At 40.5% G+C, this 17,449-nt stretch overlaps 1 protein-coding gene across 3 annotated transcripts in view; it reads left to right on the forward strand.

The window, feature by feature from the left end:
- The window catches only part of LOC138749470 (protein unc-13 homolog C-like), an 877,967-nt gene that overhangs the window by 516,479 nt on the left and 344,039 nt on the right, over positions 1–17,449 (forward strand). For all 3 annotated transcript variants that reach the window (XM_069910841.1, XM_069910842.1, XM_069910843.1), the window contains one exon: positions 3,179–3,257. In XM_069910841.1, coding sequence (XP_069766942.1) covers positions 3,179–3,257 — 79 coding nt within the window. The remainder of the gene's footprint in view (positions 1–3,178; positions 3,258–17,449) is intronic.

Below are 17,449 nucleotides of genomic sequence, written 5' to 3' on the forward strand. Positions count from 1 at the left end.
GTTGGACCCCCCTTAGATTCACGAGTTACACATTTACCAGGTAGTTTATGCTCCAGTGTGAAAGGCTTACCGGGTACTGCAACCAGCCTCATTTTGTCGCCTTTTTGGAGGGTTGACACTGTGAAAAGCAACTATAGAGTTGTATAATAAAGAATGGGCTCTTTGGCCCGACTTGTCCAAGTTGGCATTCTAGACTAATCCTATCTTTTCCCTCACAAACCTTTGTCCTACAGTTCTAGAATCATCTAGCCAGGGAGAAAGACTGTGACCATTCACTTTATCTCTACCTCTCATATTGTAAACCTCGATAAGGTAATCTCTCAACCTCCTTTGCTCAAGGGAATAAAGACCCAGTCTATTCACATAATAACACAACCCCTCTGGTCCTGGCAACATCCTGGGGAATCTCCTCTGCACCTTTTCCATTTTGTTGATGTGTTTTCTATAGCTTGGTGATCTGAACTGCACACAGAGCTCCAAGTGTGGTCACATCAACGTTATGTTTAGCTGTATTATAATGTCCCAACTTTTGTACTCTATACCTAGTCTATTAAAGCCAAACGCCTCTTCGTCACCTCATCCACCTGACTTGTCACTTCCATAGAACTATGCAGCTGTACCCCAAGGTCTCTCTATTCTACACACTCTACTGGGCCCTACCATTCACCATGCTAGTGCAGCCCTGGTTTGACTTAACAAAATGTAACACCTCACACTTGTCAGAGCTAAATTCTACTTGCTTCTCCTTGGCCCACCTTCCCAATTAATTTGGATCCTATTGTAAACTTGGACATCTTTCTTCACTGTCCAATAATTTACAAATCATCGGCAAATGTACTAATCCTTTGAAGTACATTGCCATGTGTTGTTAATATAGATGACAAACAGAAGTGGACCCAGTTCACCTCCGAGATTAACCGGCTGTGCAGGACCTTGTCGGATTTGCTGAAGTCCACATCTACTACCCTGTCCTCACCTCCTCAAAGATGTTCATATTCATGATGCATTAATCCTCACTGACTGCCTCCAATCAATCCCTGACTATGCTGGTAGATCCCGTCCCTCAGAATCACCTTCGGCAAATTTCTGACTATTGACATCAATCTCACTGGCTTGTCCTTGCTGCCCTTTTTAAATAGCACCATTTTTCAGCCTGTATCTGTAACTGATCTATATTTAGATTAAATTAGAGATACAGCACAGTAACAGGACCTTCTGGCCCATGAGCCCATCCACCCAAATATCCCAATTAACCTACAACCCCTGTATAGGCACCCAGAAGAAACCCACACAAACACAGGCAGAATGTACAAACTCCTTACAGACAGTGCTGGATTCAAACCTGGGTCGCTGATACTGTAACAGCATTGTGCTAACCATGCCACCCTAGGCTAACTGTGCCACCCTGTTATATCCTGTTGTGTTCTTTGATAGCCCTCTACACTGCCCACAACTCCATCTACCTATTTTTCCAACCAAGTCATTTTGATTTATCATGAGCCAGAGGGATTCCAAAACCAATCTCTGGTCACAGAGCTCCAGCTCTAATAACACCCTTCCACCCCTACTGAGTCTTTTCTATGAGTCAGCCAATCCTGAAGCGAAACTATCAATTCCTTCCGGATCCCTTGAATCTGACCCTTCTGTGTCAGCCTACCAGGTGGAACCTTGTCAAACTCTATGTAAATAACAACAACTGCCACCACCTTTGTCAACCACATTTGTCACTTCTGCAAAAAAACCCAATTCAATTTGATCTGCCCCTCATAAAGTCCCTAATCTGACCATTTCTTTCCAAATGTATGTAATTATCTCCAATAGATCGCCTGCTTCTGATACAAGGTTCTCTGTGCTATGATTTCCTGAATTATCCCTGTTTCTCTTTTGAACAAAGGTACAACATCGGCTCCTCTCCAGTTCACTGTGATATTACTTGTTGCTCGTGAGAATGTAAAGATATTCAAGGCCCCAGCAACCTTTTCACGCCCCTTCCAATAACATGAGATATATCCTGTAAGACTCCAGGGACTTACCCACTCTAATACTCTTCAAAAGGCCCAGTGTAGTATCACAAAAGTGCTGGAGAAACTCATCAGGCCCAAAAGATTGGTTATATGGTATAGCTTTGCTTCCTATGGACACTGAAGGTCCTGCTGTGTTTCTCCAGCAATTTTGTGGATTAACTACAATCACAGCATCTGTAGACTTTCTTGTTTCAGTCTCAAGGTAACTTCAGCTAAAATTAGAAGGAATAGGTTTAAGGTGAGATGGGAGAAATTTAAAGGAGAACTCATGAGCAGGAATTTTCTGGAAGAAGCTGGCACAAGAGTTTGTCGAGGCAGATGGATTTACAACATGTGGGGAAGGTGAACAAGAATACGGGTCTTATGTTGGCCAGTGGGATCAGTGTAGATGGACATCACGGTCAACATGGATGGGTGGCTGAAAAAGCTCCTTTCTGTTCTGCATATTTCTCTATCAGTCTTCAGGAATGGGAGCAGGAGTCAGCCATCTGGTCCTTCTAGCCTACTCAACCATTCAATAACATCATGGGCTGATCTGACCATGGACTCAACTCCATTTACCCACTCATTCCCCATGAGCCTTAATATCTCTGTTCAAAAATCTCTGTTTTTAAATGCATTCAATGAGGCAACTTCTACTGCTTCCTTCGGCAGCGAATTCCACAGATTCATTACTCATCTCTATCCTAAATCTACATTTCAAATCTTCAGGCTGTTCCCCCCAGTTCTAGTCTCACCAACTAGTAGAAATAACTTCCCTCCTATTTTATCTATTCCTTTTGTAATTTTATATGTCTCTATGAGATACCTCACTCCCCCCATTCTTTCAGACTCCAATTAGTGGATACCCAGTCTGCTCAATCTCTTCTTCTAGTAATTTCCGGAGACCAGAACTGCACACAGTACTTCAGATGGGTTCACCAGTTCCCAGTATAGTTGGAGTAGAACCTCCCTGCTCTTAAATTAAATCCCTCCAGCAATGAAAGTGCACACCCCAATTGCCTCTTGATTATTTGACTCAATGTATGAGGCACAATTAAGCTACTTTTAGAAAAACATTAAAAGAAAATATTATAATTCCACATAATTGTTTTAAAACTAATGTCAACATTGCTCTGTAATGTGGATCACTAAGCCATGTTGTTTATTTAAAGGTTTGGAAGTGTGCTGTACGGCATTGATAGCATGCCAGACCTTCGGCGGAAGAAAACAATGCCCATCGTCAGAGATGTGGTGAGTGAGAATTTTGGGCTCTCATTGAAAATTGTGCTTTATTCATGTCTCAGAGATGTGAAGCTTTCATGGTCAGAGAGGATGTTATACATTGAGTCTTGGGGCATGGCATGATGGCGTAGGGGAGAGACGTGATTGATAATTTCTCCCAGCAGATTTGAATAAAAACCCATTTTAAATGCCCTTTAAATATATAAAGTTTTTAAAGTTTTCTTATTGTAAGTAACTACATACAAGAATTTAAAAAACTAGAGCTCAAACAATGAAGAAAACGATTTTTAAACAATCAGTAAGTTAGGAAGAAGTTTGGCCTACCTTGGATTTGGAACCAGGTACCTCAAGCATTCCTTCTCCTCGTACCCAAGATCAACAGCCGGTGACCCCGACGGTGACTCCGGTGCCCGTATCGCAGAGTTCTGAACAAGATGGCGCCCGATGTTCTCCGACTGAAGTTGAAGAATCTGCACCTCAGTGCACATGAGCACTATTTCGAGTATCTTCCATCCCGAAGGGGGGGAGGCGGTGCTCATCAGTCCAGTGAATCTGGATCAGCAGAGAAAAGGCCCCAGACCTGAGGGGAGGGGGAGAAAAGCATTAAAGTAGTAGAAGAAAGAATTAAAGGAGCTGATAAAGTGAGAGAGGAGAAGCAGCAAGAGACCAGTTCTGAAGAGGAGCTGGTCAGTGATCAAGAAGAAGAGATCTATGAGAAATCTGACTGGCCAGGGTAGGCACCTCTAAATATAAGGATTATTTTGAAAATCAGTTTCAAGCAATGTCTCAACAAATTTCATTGGGCTTTACATCTATTAAAAGTAAATTGGTTCATGTTATGGAAGATATTTCAACTATTAAAGCTGATGTAGCAAATTAAGCAAAAGTGGTGGATAAAGTTCAACAAAAAGTTAAGAAGATGGAAGATAAGTTGGAAGATTGTGTTCGTGATATTGGACAATGTCAAAAATAATTTGATATGTATGATGATTCTTTTACGGGATGGAGGATTGAGAAAACTGATTTATTGAAGAAAATTGATTCATTGGAGAATCAGAGCCGTAGCAATAATGTGAAGATTGTGGGATTACCTGATGATTTGGAAGGGATGGAACCAGTTATTTTTTTTCAAAAATGGATACCGAATGTGTTGGGAGCTGAAATGTTTCCAGATGGTTTGGAATTGGACAGAGCACATAGACCTTTGGGAAAAAAATCCGATGCCTGGCCAACTATCTCAATCTGTTTTGATCAGGTGTCTGAGATATCAGGATAAAGAGTTAATTTTAAGATTGGTGGTTCAGAATGCAAGGCATCATTGATGGTTCAAAACAGGAGTCTTTTATGCAGATCTCAGTCAAAATATTATTATAAGCTGTAAAGAATTTAATTCAGCGAAAGCTGTTCTTTGGCAGAAAGGTTATAAATTTGTTTTTAGATTTCCTGCAGTTCTAAAAGTTTTTTATGGGGAATATGAATCTCAATTTTTTGATGATGATGGAGTTTGTATTCTTTTTTTCTATTCTTTGAGGAGAAGTGTTGTTTTATTTTGTTGAGATGGAGATCCAGCTGCAGATGGCTAATTCAATGTGAATGGGCTCAATAATATGATTAAATGCAAGAGGGTATTAAATTGTATTAAGAAATTTAAAGTTGATATTGCGTTTTTGCAAAAACTCATTTAACGGAAATTGAACATCAAAAGTTGAAAAGAGATTGGATAAACAGGTTATGTATTCTTTCTTTTAAATTCTAAAGCTGGAGGGTTGGCGATTTTAATTCATAAAAACTTACCTTTTATTTTAGTGTATGAGGCAGTTGGAAGAGTTTTGATAATTAATTGTAAAATTTTTTCAGAATCTTGGATATTGGTGAATATTTATGCACCAAATGTGGATAATGAGATGTTTTTTCAGGATGTTTTGCTTAATTAGTCATATTCTAATGATCAAATTATGATAGGAGGTCATTTAATTGTTTAGATCCTTTGGTTGATAAGTCAGGTAAAGTGATACTTAGGAAAAAGATGGTAAGAAACAATTGTTTTTGATGAAGGAACTTAATTTAATCGATGTATGGAGAAAGTTGAATTTATTATTCGGCTCAGTATGATACTTATTCTAGAATTGATTTCTTTGTTGTCAACTCAATTAATGAATAATGTTGTTTCAAATGAATATAAATCAAGGATTTTGTCAGATCATTCTTTGGTTTTATTAATGTATGCGGGAACAGATAAGATGGTTTCTTCTTATCGCTGGAGATTCAGTTCTTCATTGTTGAAAAATTATGAATTTTGTAAATTTATTAATGAAAATATTCAACAGTTTTTTTATATAAATAGAGATTCAGTGAGTAGTAAGTTTGTATTATGAGATGCATTAAAAGCCTTCTTAAAGGGTCAAATTATTACTTTTACAGTTAAGTTGAAAAGACAATATTTAGCTGAAGTAATAAGTAGGAAAAAGATATTAGTGTTTTTGAAAAAGAGTTACATAAGGGTAAATTAAATAAAGAGAAGAAAACTAATTTGGATTCTATGAAATTGAAATATAATACTTTACAATCATAGAGTTGAACGTTTATTACAAAGATCTAATTAGAAATATGAGTTAGGGGAAAAAGTGCATACAGTTTTGACATGGAAATCTAAGCAAATGTCTAGAATGATAAAGGCAGTTAAGAAAAATTCTGAAGTTTCTTACAGACCAAGATATTAATAAACAGTTTAAAGAACTTTATTTAAAAATATGTACTTCTGAAATGCGACAAGATGAGGATAAAATAGAAGGTTTTTTAAGTAGATTTAAGTTACCAATATTGAATGATTGGACTAGGGAACAGTTGGAAAATCCAGTTGATTTGAAAGAGATTAAATTGGTTTTGATTCAATACTGAATGGTAAATCTCCAGGAGAAGATGGGTTTACTGTAGAATCTTATAAGAAATTTCAAAATTTACTGTTCCAGTGTTTGGTGAAGTTCTATAACAAGTTTTGGATACACAATCTGATCCGGAATTGTTTTCACAAGCTAATTTTAGGGTGATTCTTAAAAAAGATAAAGATCCTTTGAATCCTGGTTCTTATAGACCAATTTCATTACTGAATGTTGATTATAAAATCTTGACTAAGATCTTGGCTAATAGATTGGAGCAGTATTTACCAAAGTTGATTCATATTGATCAGATGGGTTTTATTAAGGGTATATATTCTGCAGATAATGTATTTAAATTAATTAGTTTAATAAATATTTCTCAGGAGAAATCCAACTTACCAATGATCCTATCACTGGATGCCAAAAAGGCTTTAGATAGGGTGGAATGAGGTTTTTTATTGAAAGTGTTGGAGAAATTTCAGCTTGGATTAATGTTTATAAGTTGGATTAAGGCAATAAATATATAAACAACCCAGAGCTAGAGTTATAACAAATGGATTTTTATCTGAATCTTTTAACTTAGAGAGATCTACTTGACAGGGTTGCCCCTTTACCACCAGCATTATTTTCATTGGTGATTGAACCTTTAGCTCAATTAATACGACAAGAAAGGAATATAAAGGGTATTAAATTGGGATTGGAAGAATATAAGATCAGTTTATTTTCAGATGATGTATTAAAATGAACCATTAGAGTCATTGAAGGTGTTACAGGAAAAGTTAATACAGTATGGGGAATTATCTGGTTATAAAAGTAACTTATGCCACTCTCTGAGGCTGATTATTCTGGTTATAAAGGAATAGTAGGCTTTAAATGGTCAAATCAAATTAAGTATTTAGGTATTAAGGTAAATAAATACATGGATCAATTATATGATTTAAATTATTTATTGCTAATTTCTGTAATAAAAGAAGATTTAAATAAATGGAAGGATTTACTGTTAACTTTGGTGGGCAAAGTCAATTGTATCAAAGTGAATATATTTCCTACTCTTCAGTATTTTTTTCAAAATATTCCTTGTAATATTCCTAAAATGTTTTTTAAGGATTTGAATATAATGGTTAGAAAAATTTTATGATAGGGGAAATTAGTGAGAGTTTCTATGCATAAATTAACATGGAAATATGAGTTAGGTGGTTTGAAACTTCCAATTTTTAAAAATTATTATAAAGCTGCTCAATTAAAAATTATAAATAGAATGTTTGATTTGGATAGTCCTTTTATTTGAGTAGATATAGAATTAAATAGAATTTTAGAGAAGATAGATTATTTTATTTATAAATGGAATGGTAAATTAATAAGTTCTTATAAATCACCTATTTTATGCCATTTTATAGGTATTTGGGAAGGGGTAAATAAAGAAATTGGTAATGAAGGAAAATTGTCTAGATATATTCCTTTGTATCAGAATAAATGTTTACCTTTTACAGTTAATAATAACCTTCTTAAAATTTGGGATCATAAAGGAATTAAGAAGATAAATGATTGTTTTGAATTGAGTTTTTTTTATGGTTTGAAGGACTGAAGGAAAAATATCAAATACCTACTCATACCCTTTTTTGTTACTATCAAATTAAATAATTGTTGTATGATTATTTTTGGAGACATTTGCTTTTATCTGAAGAGTCAAAATTTGAAATGTTGGTTCATAATGAGGGAAGAATGGTTTTATCTCTGAAATGTATAAATTATTGCAACAGAAAATGTCTAAAATTGAGTTGCAAAGTCACAGCTTAAATGGGAGAAAGACTCGGGAGTTGATTTTGAAAATGATAATTGGAGAAATATTTGTAGAGATAATATGACAAAGATTGTAAATGTTAGGTATAGACTTGTAACCTATAATTTTATATATCAATTATATTTGACTCCAGGATGTTTGAAAAGATATAATCTGAGTACATCTGATTTGTGTTTTTGTTGTAATGACCGGAAAGGTATGTTTTTACACTCAGTATGGTCTTGTGATAAGGTTAAGTATTTTTGGTATAGGGTAAGGGATTATTTACAGGATATATTGAAAATAAAATTTTCTTTAGATGTAATTTTTTTTTAATTGGAGATATTAGTGAAATGGGTTTGTTTTATAAATTAGATAAGTTTCAAATGGCTTTTCTGAGATTAGCTTTAGCAGTGGCGAGGAAATGTATAGCTATTTCATGGAAAGATCAAATGGATATTAATTTACAAAGATGGCATTGGGAATTAAGATTGTGTCTTCCATTTGAGAAGATAACATAATATAAGTGATAAATATTATGTATTTAAAAGGATTCAGAGCCCATATTTGGATTATTTTAATTTGAAAATTTAAGGATACGAATTTGAATGCCGTTAGGTCTCCTTATCACATATTAAATGAATGGTATTTGGTGATCTCCTTTTCTTTTTCTTTTTAGGTGGGTCGGGGGTTTTGATGTAGGTTTGGATTTTTTTCTGGTAGTTTTTAAAAAGTTTTTATTTCTGTATATCACGTTTACATTTTGATATATTTGTGGCAGTACGCCATTAGGCAGGCTAACTGGCCCCGCTTGTCACACACATGGCGGGGCAGCCAGCCAAAATGGCGCCGTCAGGGGTTTCCTCCTGATCTCGGCACTGGGCTCAGAAGCCCGTGCTTGGTGACCCACGTGACGCCCCGGTGACGTCGGGGCCCCCCAGCACGGTTTTCAGCCAGGTCTGGGCTGGGAGTATAAGACCAGCCAGGCAGCCTGCAATAAATCAGTTTTGTTCACTGAACTCAACCCGTCTGGTTGTGCGATTCTTCAGTTAGCAGTGTAGTCACCGCTACATATTGTTATATTTCACTTTTTGTAACTGTGGTTGTTTCTTTTCTTTCATAAATAAAATATTCAAAAAAAACATTGAGTCTTCATTCCTACCTTTAGATTTGAGCAGCATGTTGTTTGGAACAGTTGTTGGTGTACTGAGCGCTTGTTCAGGCGTGTGCAGCCATTGTCCCCAAAGACTTATTGAGGGGTTAGCTTGTGCTCAGTTAATGTCTAACAGATATCTTTGGCTTGGCTTCGCGGACGAAGATTTATGGAGGGGTATGTCCACGTCTGCTGCAGGCTCGTTGGTGACTGACAAGTCCGATGCGGGACAGGCAGGCACGGTTGCAGCGGTTGCAAGGGAAAATTGGTTGGTTGGGGTTGGGTGTTTGGTTTTTCCTATTTTGTCTTTTGTCAGTGAGGTGGGCTGTGTGGTCTTCTTCAAAGGAGGTTGCTGCCCACTGAACGGTGAGGCGCCAAGATGCACGGTTGGAGGGGATATCAGCCCACTGGCGGTGGTCAATGTGGCAGGCACCAAGAGATTTCTTTAAACAGTCCTTGTACCTCTTCTTTAGTGCACCTCTCGGTGGCCAGTGGAGAGCTCACCATATAACACGATCTTGGGAAGGCGATGGTCCTCCATTCTGGAGACGTGACCCACCCAGCGCAGTTGGGTCTTCAGCAGCGTGGATTCGATGCTTACAGACTCTGCCAGCTCGAGTACTTCGATGTTGGTGATGAAGTCACTCCAATGAATGTTGAGGATGGAGCGGAGACAGCGCTGATGGAAGCGTTCTAGGAGCCATACGTGATGCCAGTAGAGGACCCATGATTCGGAGCCAAACAGGAGCGTGGGTATGACAACAGCTCTGTACATGCTGATCTTTGTGTGTTTCTTCAGGTGGTTGTTTTTCCAGACTCTTTTGTGTAGTCTTCCAAAGGCACTATTTGCCTTGGCGAGTCTGTTGTCTATTTCGTTGTCGATCCTTGCATCAGATGAAATGGTGCAGCCAAGATAAGTAAACTGGTTGACCGTTTTGAGTTCTGTGTGCCCGATGGAGATGTGGGGGGGCTGGTAGTCATGGTGGGGCAGGTAGACGTGGTGCGGAGCTGGCTGATGGAGGACCTCAGTTTTCTTCAGGCTGAATTCCAGGCCAAACATTTTGGCAGTTTCCACAAAACAGGGCGACATGCGCTGGAGAGCTGGCTCTGAATGGGCAACTAAAGCGGCATCATCTGCAAAGAGTAGTTCACGGACAAGTTGCTCTTGTGTCTTTGGTGTGAGCTTGCAGGCGCCTCAGATTGAAGAGACTGCCATCCGTGCAGTACCGGATGTAAACAGCGTCTTCATTGTTGAGGTCTTTCATGGCTTGTTTCAGCATCATGCTGAAGAAGATAGTAAAGAGGGTACACATGTCCTTGTGCAACATACAGTTAATAGTACCATTGAAAATTATAGGTTGGTTGCCAGTTGATTTCTTCTGGTGGTAATTAGTTCTAGTACTGGCCCCACTCTTTACACCCATGGTTCATGTGCCGTGGCCAAGCAAGCTGGGACGTGGCAGCGAGGTCCTTGGATCGTAGGTTTTATATCGGAGTGGCCTTCTCCTATGCAGGTTTCTTACCCGGGCTGGAGGGGCCTGTGCACGAAAACCAACAAGGTCTGGTCAGATACAGCAATGAGCTCTCTGAACCCTTCTCCATAAACAATGGCGTGAAGCAAGGCTGCGTTCTCTTTTCAATCTTCTTCAGCATGATGCTGAACCAAGCCATTAAAGACCTCAACAATGAAGACCCTGTTTACATCCGGTACCGCACGGATGGCAGCCTCTTCAATCTGAGGTGCCTGAAAGCTCACACCAAGACACAAGAGCAACTTGTCCGTGAACTACTCTTTGCAGACGATGCCGCTTTAGTTGCCCATTCTGAGCCAGCTCTTCAGCGCTTGACGTCCTGCTTTGCGGAAATTGCCAAAATGTTTGGCCTGGAAGTCAGCTTGAAGAAAACTGAGGTCCTCCATCAGCCAGCTCCCCACCATGACTACCAGCACCCCCACATCTCTATCGGGCACACAAAACTCAAAATGGTCAACCAGTTTACCTATCTTGGCTACATCATTTCATCGGATGCAAGGATCGACAACGAGATAGACAACAGACTTGCCAAGGCAAATAGCGCCTTTGGAAGACTACACAAAAGAGTCTGGAAAAACAACCAACTGAAAAACCGCACAAAGATAAGCGTATACTGAGCCATTGTGATACCCACACTCCTGTTCGGCTCCGAATCATGGGTCCTCTACCGGCATCACCTACGGCTCCAAGAACGCTTCCACCAGCGTTGTCTCCGCTCCATCCTCAACATTCATTGGAGCGACTTCATACCTAACATTGAAGTACTCGAAATGGCAGAGGCCGACAGCATCGAATCCACGCTGTTGAAGATCAAACTGCGCTGGGTAGGTCACGTCTCCAGAATGGAGGACCATCGCCTCCCCAAGATCGTATTATATGGCGAGCTCTCCACTGGCCATCGTGTCAGAGATGCACCTAAGAAGAGGTACAAGGACTGCCTAAAGAAATCTCTTGGTGCCTGCCACATTGACCACCGCCAGTGGGCTGATATCGTCTTAAACCGTGCATCTTGGCGCCTCACAGTTCGGCGGGCAGCAACCTCCTTTGAAGAAGACCAGAGAGCCCACCTCACTGACAAAAGACAAAGGTGGAAAAACCCAACACCCAACCCCAACCCACCAATTTTCCGCTGCAACCGTGTATGCCTGTCCCGCATCGGAGCTGACGTGGACATTTACCCCTCCATAAATCTTCGTCCGCGGAGCCAAGCCAAAGAACGAAGAACTAGTTCTAGTTATTTTAAGTTGTAGAGATCCACAGTGAGGTTCTAGCAAGACTGGTGCTATTGGACTTTGTGTTTCTGCATTCGATATTACTAATAGATTTGAATGGATCATAATCAATTTGCCTTCACCTAAATGTGACGGGTATAATGAGTGGAGGACACACATGTAAGAAGCCAGGATTGGAGCAGGGAAGAAGGTGGAAGATTCTCTGCAGATACTGCTCAGATGGCAATACTTTCCTTGAAGGCTCAATACTGGAAGCAGAAGTAACAAACTAGTCAAGTTTATTGTCATCTGATTGTATAAGTGCAACCCGTCAAAACTGTGTTCTCCAGCCCTCAATGCAAAATAGGCAGTCACACAACCAGACATAACACACAAGCAGACAATCTGTACAGGACAAGTATTTTAATCTGTACAAATAAATAAATAGATAAACATTGTTTTGTACAAATGAGAGTCTCGGATGGTTAGTGTGAGCTGTTCCTTTGGTCGTTCAAAGGAAACTACTGAAAGAACTTAGCAAGTCAAGCAGCATCTGAAAGAGATGGTTGATGTATCAAGCCAAAACCCTGCATCACGTCTATTTTATTCTTCCCTTGAACTCAACAAGAAACAATCTGTGAGACATCAGTGCATATTTAAGCTCTTCCTCTCTGACATTTTCTGTTCTCCATGCTAAGACATTAAATATTTACAAATATTTACAAATCCTTGCACTTGGGGTTACTACATTTTTCAGATTACTGGCCTCCTATTGAATATAGATTTCATACTCTTTTGCTGGGCCCATGGAAAGCACTTGTGGTTTTACTCCAGTTGTAGTCCTCACCATTGACTGTAGACGCACTGCCCAAATCAATACCAGATTCAAAAGGTGTTCTGTCACCTCAATAGTTGGTATGTTTGCAAAGGCAGAAACTCGAGCCGGCCAAGGCCCAGTGTCTAGACTGCATCACAATATGTTTTATACAACCAGCGTTCAGCCAGCACTCCAACCAGCCACCCTGCATATCCAGGTACCATTCCTGCAATGAGAATCCAGACTAAGCATGATGCAGATCCCCAGTGAGGAAACATAATCACTTGGTAACTCAAGACCTGCATGGGAGAGTAGATGTTCTAGTCCCATGATACAGATGGGCATGGATCTCCCTCTGTGACATTGCCGCTCTGCTCCATAAGCATGCAGTTCTGAGAACACTGTCCATCCCATCATGTAACCATGAGGAATGGCACCAAAATCAATGGTCATAACCTTGTCCCCGACAGTTCCGCATCGCCCTTGCTCTCTATACAAATAACCAACCCTCAGTGCCTGTCTTCCTGGCACCTTTGCTGGTTTGAGTGATCCCTAGTAACACAACTCCAGTCGCAGTTTCATGACTTCCAACAGAGAAGGCTTTAGACAGCATGCAGTCTTTGGAAGATTATAATGGGAAGGCTGGGCTGGAGTCCGTGCCAATACGTGTGCAGGTACCAGCAGGTCATTGATTGGCTGACAGACAACAGAATGGGCTGTAGGTGGGGGGGGAAACAAATGCTGTCTTGGAAAATATTCGTCAGATTGATGCTCCATGCAACCGATGGCATTTTGACCGTACTGGAAGTCCATGGAAAGAGATGACTGGATAGCTGCAGTACTCTGTAGCTATTTCATTACTTGTCCACAGCCACAGTGGCATTTCTCAGCATGGGAAATACTGCTTGGTGTTCCCTCTGTGTTTAGAGTAGCTGCCTGGTGCATCTGGTCCCAGCCAGAAGTAAATTGGGTCTTTTACGTCTCACCTCTCCAGCAAAGCCTCCAGACAGTCACAGGAAGATCACAGAGCCCACCTTATTTTATGTTATACCCAGGAAACATTGTTTTCCAGGTCAGGCTAATTTGCAGAATACCTGCAACCTCTGCTCGAACCATTATATACCTTCCCTTTGAGGGGTACAGGTCAGCTGTAAATGTTGCAACCACACATTTTTGAGACAGCTAGAATGGCCAGCCAGTGGTTAGCAGTGGCAGACTCTATCTGTATCATTACCATTGTGAGGTAGCATCAGGCTCCCTGCATTATTACTGCAGAGGAATGGGACAGATTTCATGATCCCTGACTTTTTTTCTGGGTGGTATATACAGTACAGTACAGTATAAGTCCTATAGTGTTATGCCGACCTAATAACCTACTCTAACAAATGTGTAGAATTTCCTCACTGTATAACCCTCCATTCTTCTCAGTTCCATATTCTTGAAAGATCCTGATGTACCTGCCTCCACCACCATTGCCTGCACCCACCATCCTCAGTGTGAAAAACTTACCTGTGTTTACTCCCATGAACCTCCTCATGTTAGCTATTTCATCCATGGGAAAAAGCTTCTGGCCAGCCACACAGTCACTGCTTCTCATCGTCCTGTATGCTTCTATCAGGTCACCCCTCATCTTGCTCTCCAATCCAGGCAGCACATTTCATCTCTTTACACTTTTCATCCAGTGTTTTCCAGTGACGAGGGTGTGACTGATTAACTTGCCTCAGGTTATATCTCCATTTATATCCAACAGAAAGTAAATACTTATTGTGAATAATGCATTGGTAAATTTCTGTAATCTGCAAAATAATTCAATATATTGATCATTTAATGACTCTAACATAGTTTTTTTTACAAAATCTCTGTTCAGCTACAGCAAGTAAGAATTTTGGTACCTTGTACAATGTACATGACAAGAAACTCATTTAGATGCTAATGTCATTGCAAGTTATCTATGTGATGGTTACATCTACTTTAAAAGTTCATTGAAATATAATCGATTTGTTTGAAACTAGAAGTAATGAACTAACAAGTGAATTATTTTCTTTCCATGCTGCTTGAATTCGACAGGCTATGGTATGTGTTCTCCAAATATATCCATCATCTTTGTAAAATCCAATAGGACAAGGTTTAGTAGGAATAAATTGAATAGAGATCACAAGAAACTTAGCTGTTCTAAAATATTGCCATGGTATTGTTTGCTCTTCTACCATTGGTGACTTGGTATTACAGACTGCTACCAGAGGCAGGTAGGGACAGCACCTTCATGAAACCGAACAATGTGTAATGCGCAACTATTTTCAGAGAAAGTAGGGCAAAGTGGCTGCATAATATGCCGTTGTGGGTTGGAGTTGACAATGTCATTGAAGCATAAAAACAAATTCAATTATTTATTTTACTGAGAGGGGAGACTGGTGCAAGGTAGTACAGGCATGGCCACAGTGACCTCTCAGTGGTTACATGCTCACAATACATTACACTATGATTAAATTAGACAACTTCCAAATCATCCTTCTTAATCCTTGGCAGTCATCAGATAACTAACATTGATAAAACACAGGATTCTATGGACACTGTGATTAAGTGAAAAAGGTACACAAATGTTGGAGAAACTCAACAGGTCAAACAATGCCTTTATGTAGCAAAGGTAAAGATACATCACCAATGTTTCAGGCTTGAGCCCTTCATCAAAGTGTGGGAGAACATGAGAGATGTCCAAACAAAAGGGGGAAGGGGAGGGGGGAGTGTGGTGCGGATGGGAGATGATAGATGGGGAGGAGAGGACTGCTGGAAGTGGGGGGAGGAGTCTAGGCTAGATGGAGAGAGAAACAAAGTAGGAACTGGAATAACTAGTTAAAGTTGGGAGGGGGGTAGAGGAGGGAAAATGCAAGCTGATTAGTGGAATGCAGTGAACTCAATGTTCATGCCCTGGGGTTGGAGAGTGCCCAGACGAAAAATGAAATGTTGTTCCTCCAATCTGTGGGTGGTCAGGTTGGGGTACTATGAAAGGCCATGGACAGACGTGAGCTTGAGAGTGTGGCTGAGAATTGAAATGGTTGGATACAGGGAGGTCGCTTTTGTTGCAAACGGAGAGGAGGTGATGGGCGAAGCGATCTCCTAATCTGTGACCGGTCCCTCCGATGTAGAGAAGGCCACAGAGGGTGCACCAGATGCAGTAAATTAGTTCTTTGGAGGTACAGGTGAAGTGTTACTTCACCTGAAAGGTCTGTTTGGTACCTCAGACTGTGGTGAGGAAGGAGGTGTGGGTGCAGGTATTACACCTCCTTTGCCCACAATGGAAGGTGCCTGCAGGAGGGGGCGATGGGTGAGGAGGGAAGAGTACACAATCAAGTCACAGAAGGACCAGTAGCTACAGAAGGCCGAGAGGGGAGGAGAAGGAAAAATGTGCCTGGTGGTGGGTCCTGTAGTAAGTCCCAGAAAATCCAGTGGATAATGTGTTGGATGCGGAAGCTGATGGGGTGGTAGGTGAAGCCAAGGGGAATTTTATGTTTATTTTTCGGGGGGGGTGGGCTAGGTCAGATTAGTGGAGAATGATGCGGGTGAGGACCAAGTTAATAGTGGTGAACATTGAGTTCACTGCATTCCACTAATCACCTTCCCTTCCCCTCCTCCCCCCCACTAACTAGTTATTCCAATTCCTACTTCCTTTCTCTCTCCACCTAGCCTAGACTCCTCCCGCCCTCCCCACTTCCAGCAGTCCTCCCCCCACCACCTATCATCTCCCACCCTCACCACAACCCCCTCCCCTTCCCCCTTTTGTTTGGACATCTCTCATGTTCCCCTACACCTTGAAGTAAGTCCAAAACATTGGTGGTGTATCTTCACCTTTGCTACATAAAGAAACTGTTTGACCTGCTGAGTTTCTCCAACATTTATGTGTTTTTTCAGGTAACTAACATTATTGAGTCATAACGTTGTACAGCATAGAAACAGGCCCTTCATCCTGTCCTGTCTGTACAAGCCATCATGCCTATCCCACACCTGCATTAATACTCTGCTCATTCAAATATCTGACTAGCTGCTTCTTAAATATTGTTTTCACTTCTTTCTGCCATTCATTCCAGATACCATCTTTGTATGAAAAATTTACTCCTCAAATCCCAATTAAACCTCCTCCCTCCCACCTCTAGGTTTAGTCATCAGACTGTGCACCCTATACATGTTTGTCATAATTAGACTTATCTCTATCACTGGAGGGAAAACAGACCTGGATTTTTCAACCTCTCCTAATAATTCAAACCTGTAAATCTCGACAACAACCTTGTGAACCTTTTCTGCACCTTCTCTCAAGCCTCCTATGTGTCCAGAACTGCACAGAATTCCAAGTGTAGCTTATCCAATGTGTGTTCCAACCTATACTCAATGCATTTGTCTATGAGGGCAAGCATGCCACTTTTTTCAGTGTTGCCTCTTTCAGGGTACTATATGCTTGTACATATAGGTCTTTCACACTTATCTGCTATTCCCTTGCTCTCAACTCTCTATTCTGCCTCCTATCACCAGGTCATTTTGTGTCCAATTTACTTACTCAGCCTGGATCCCATGTGATCTCACCTTCCAGACCAGGCTCCATGAAGGACCTTGTTAAAGATCTTGCTAGAACAGAGATAGCAACTGACTGGAAGAAAATGACAAATGGGGGCCGTTACTTGATTTTTAAACACAGCTAATGTTTTTATTTCTGTTGTCTTCAAACATTCACTGAAGATTTCACTCTATCTTGCACAGAAGTCTACAATCTTCTTAACAGTCCTTCAAAAGCTAATTTCCAGACAAATTAGGGTTTCCAATTACATATAGTAAACTGAGAGCAA

The sequence above is a fragment of the Narcine bancroftii genome, chromosome 14, assembly GCF_036971445.1.
Source record: "Narcine bancroftii isolate sNarBan1 chromosome 14, sNarBan1.hap1, whole genome shotgun sequence".
Taxonomy (NCBI): Eukaryota; Metazoa; Chordata; class Chondrichthyes; order Torpediniformes; family Narcinidae; genus Narcine; species Narcine bancroftii.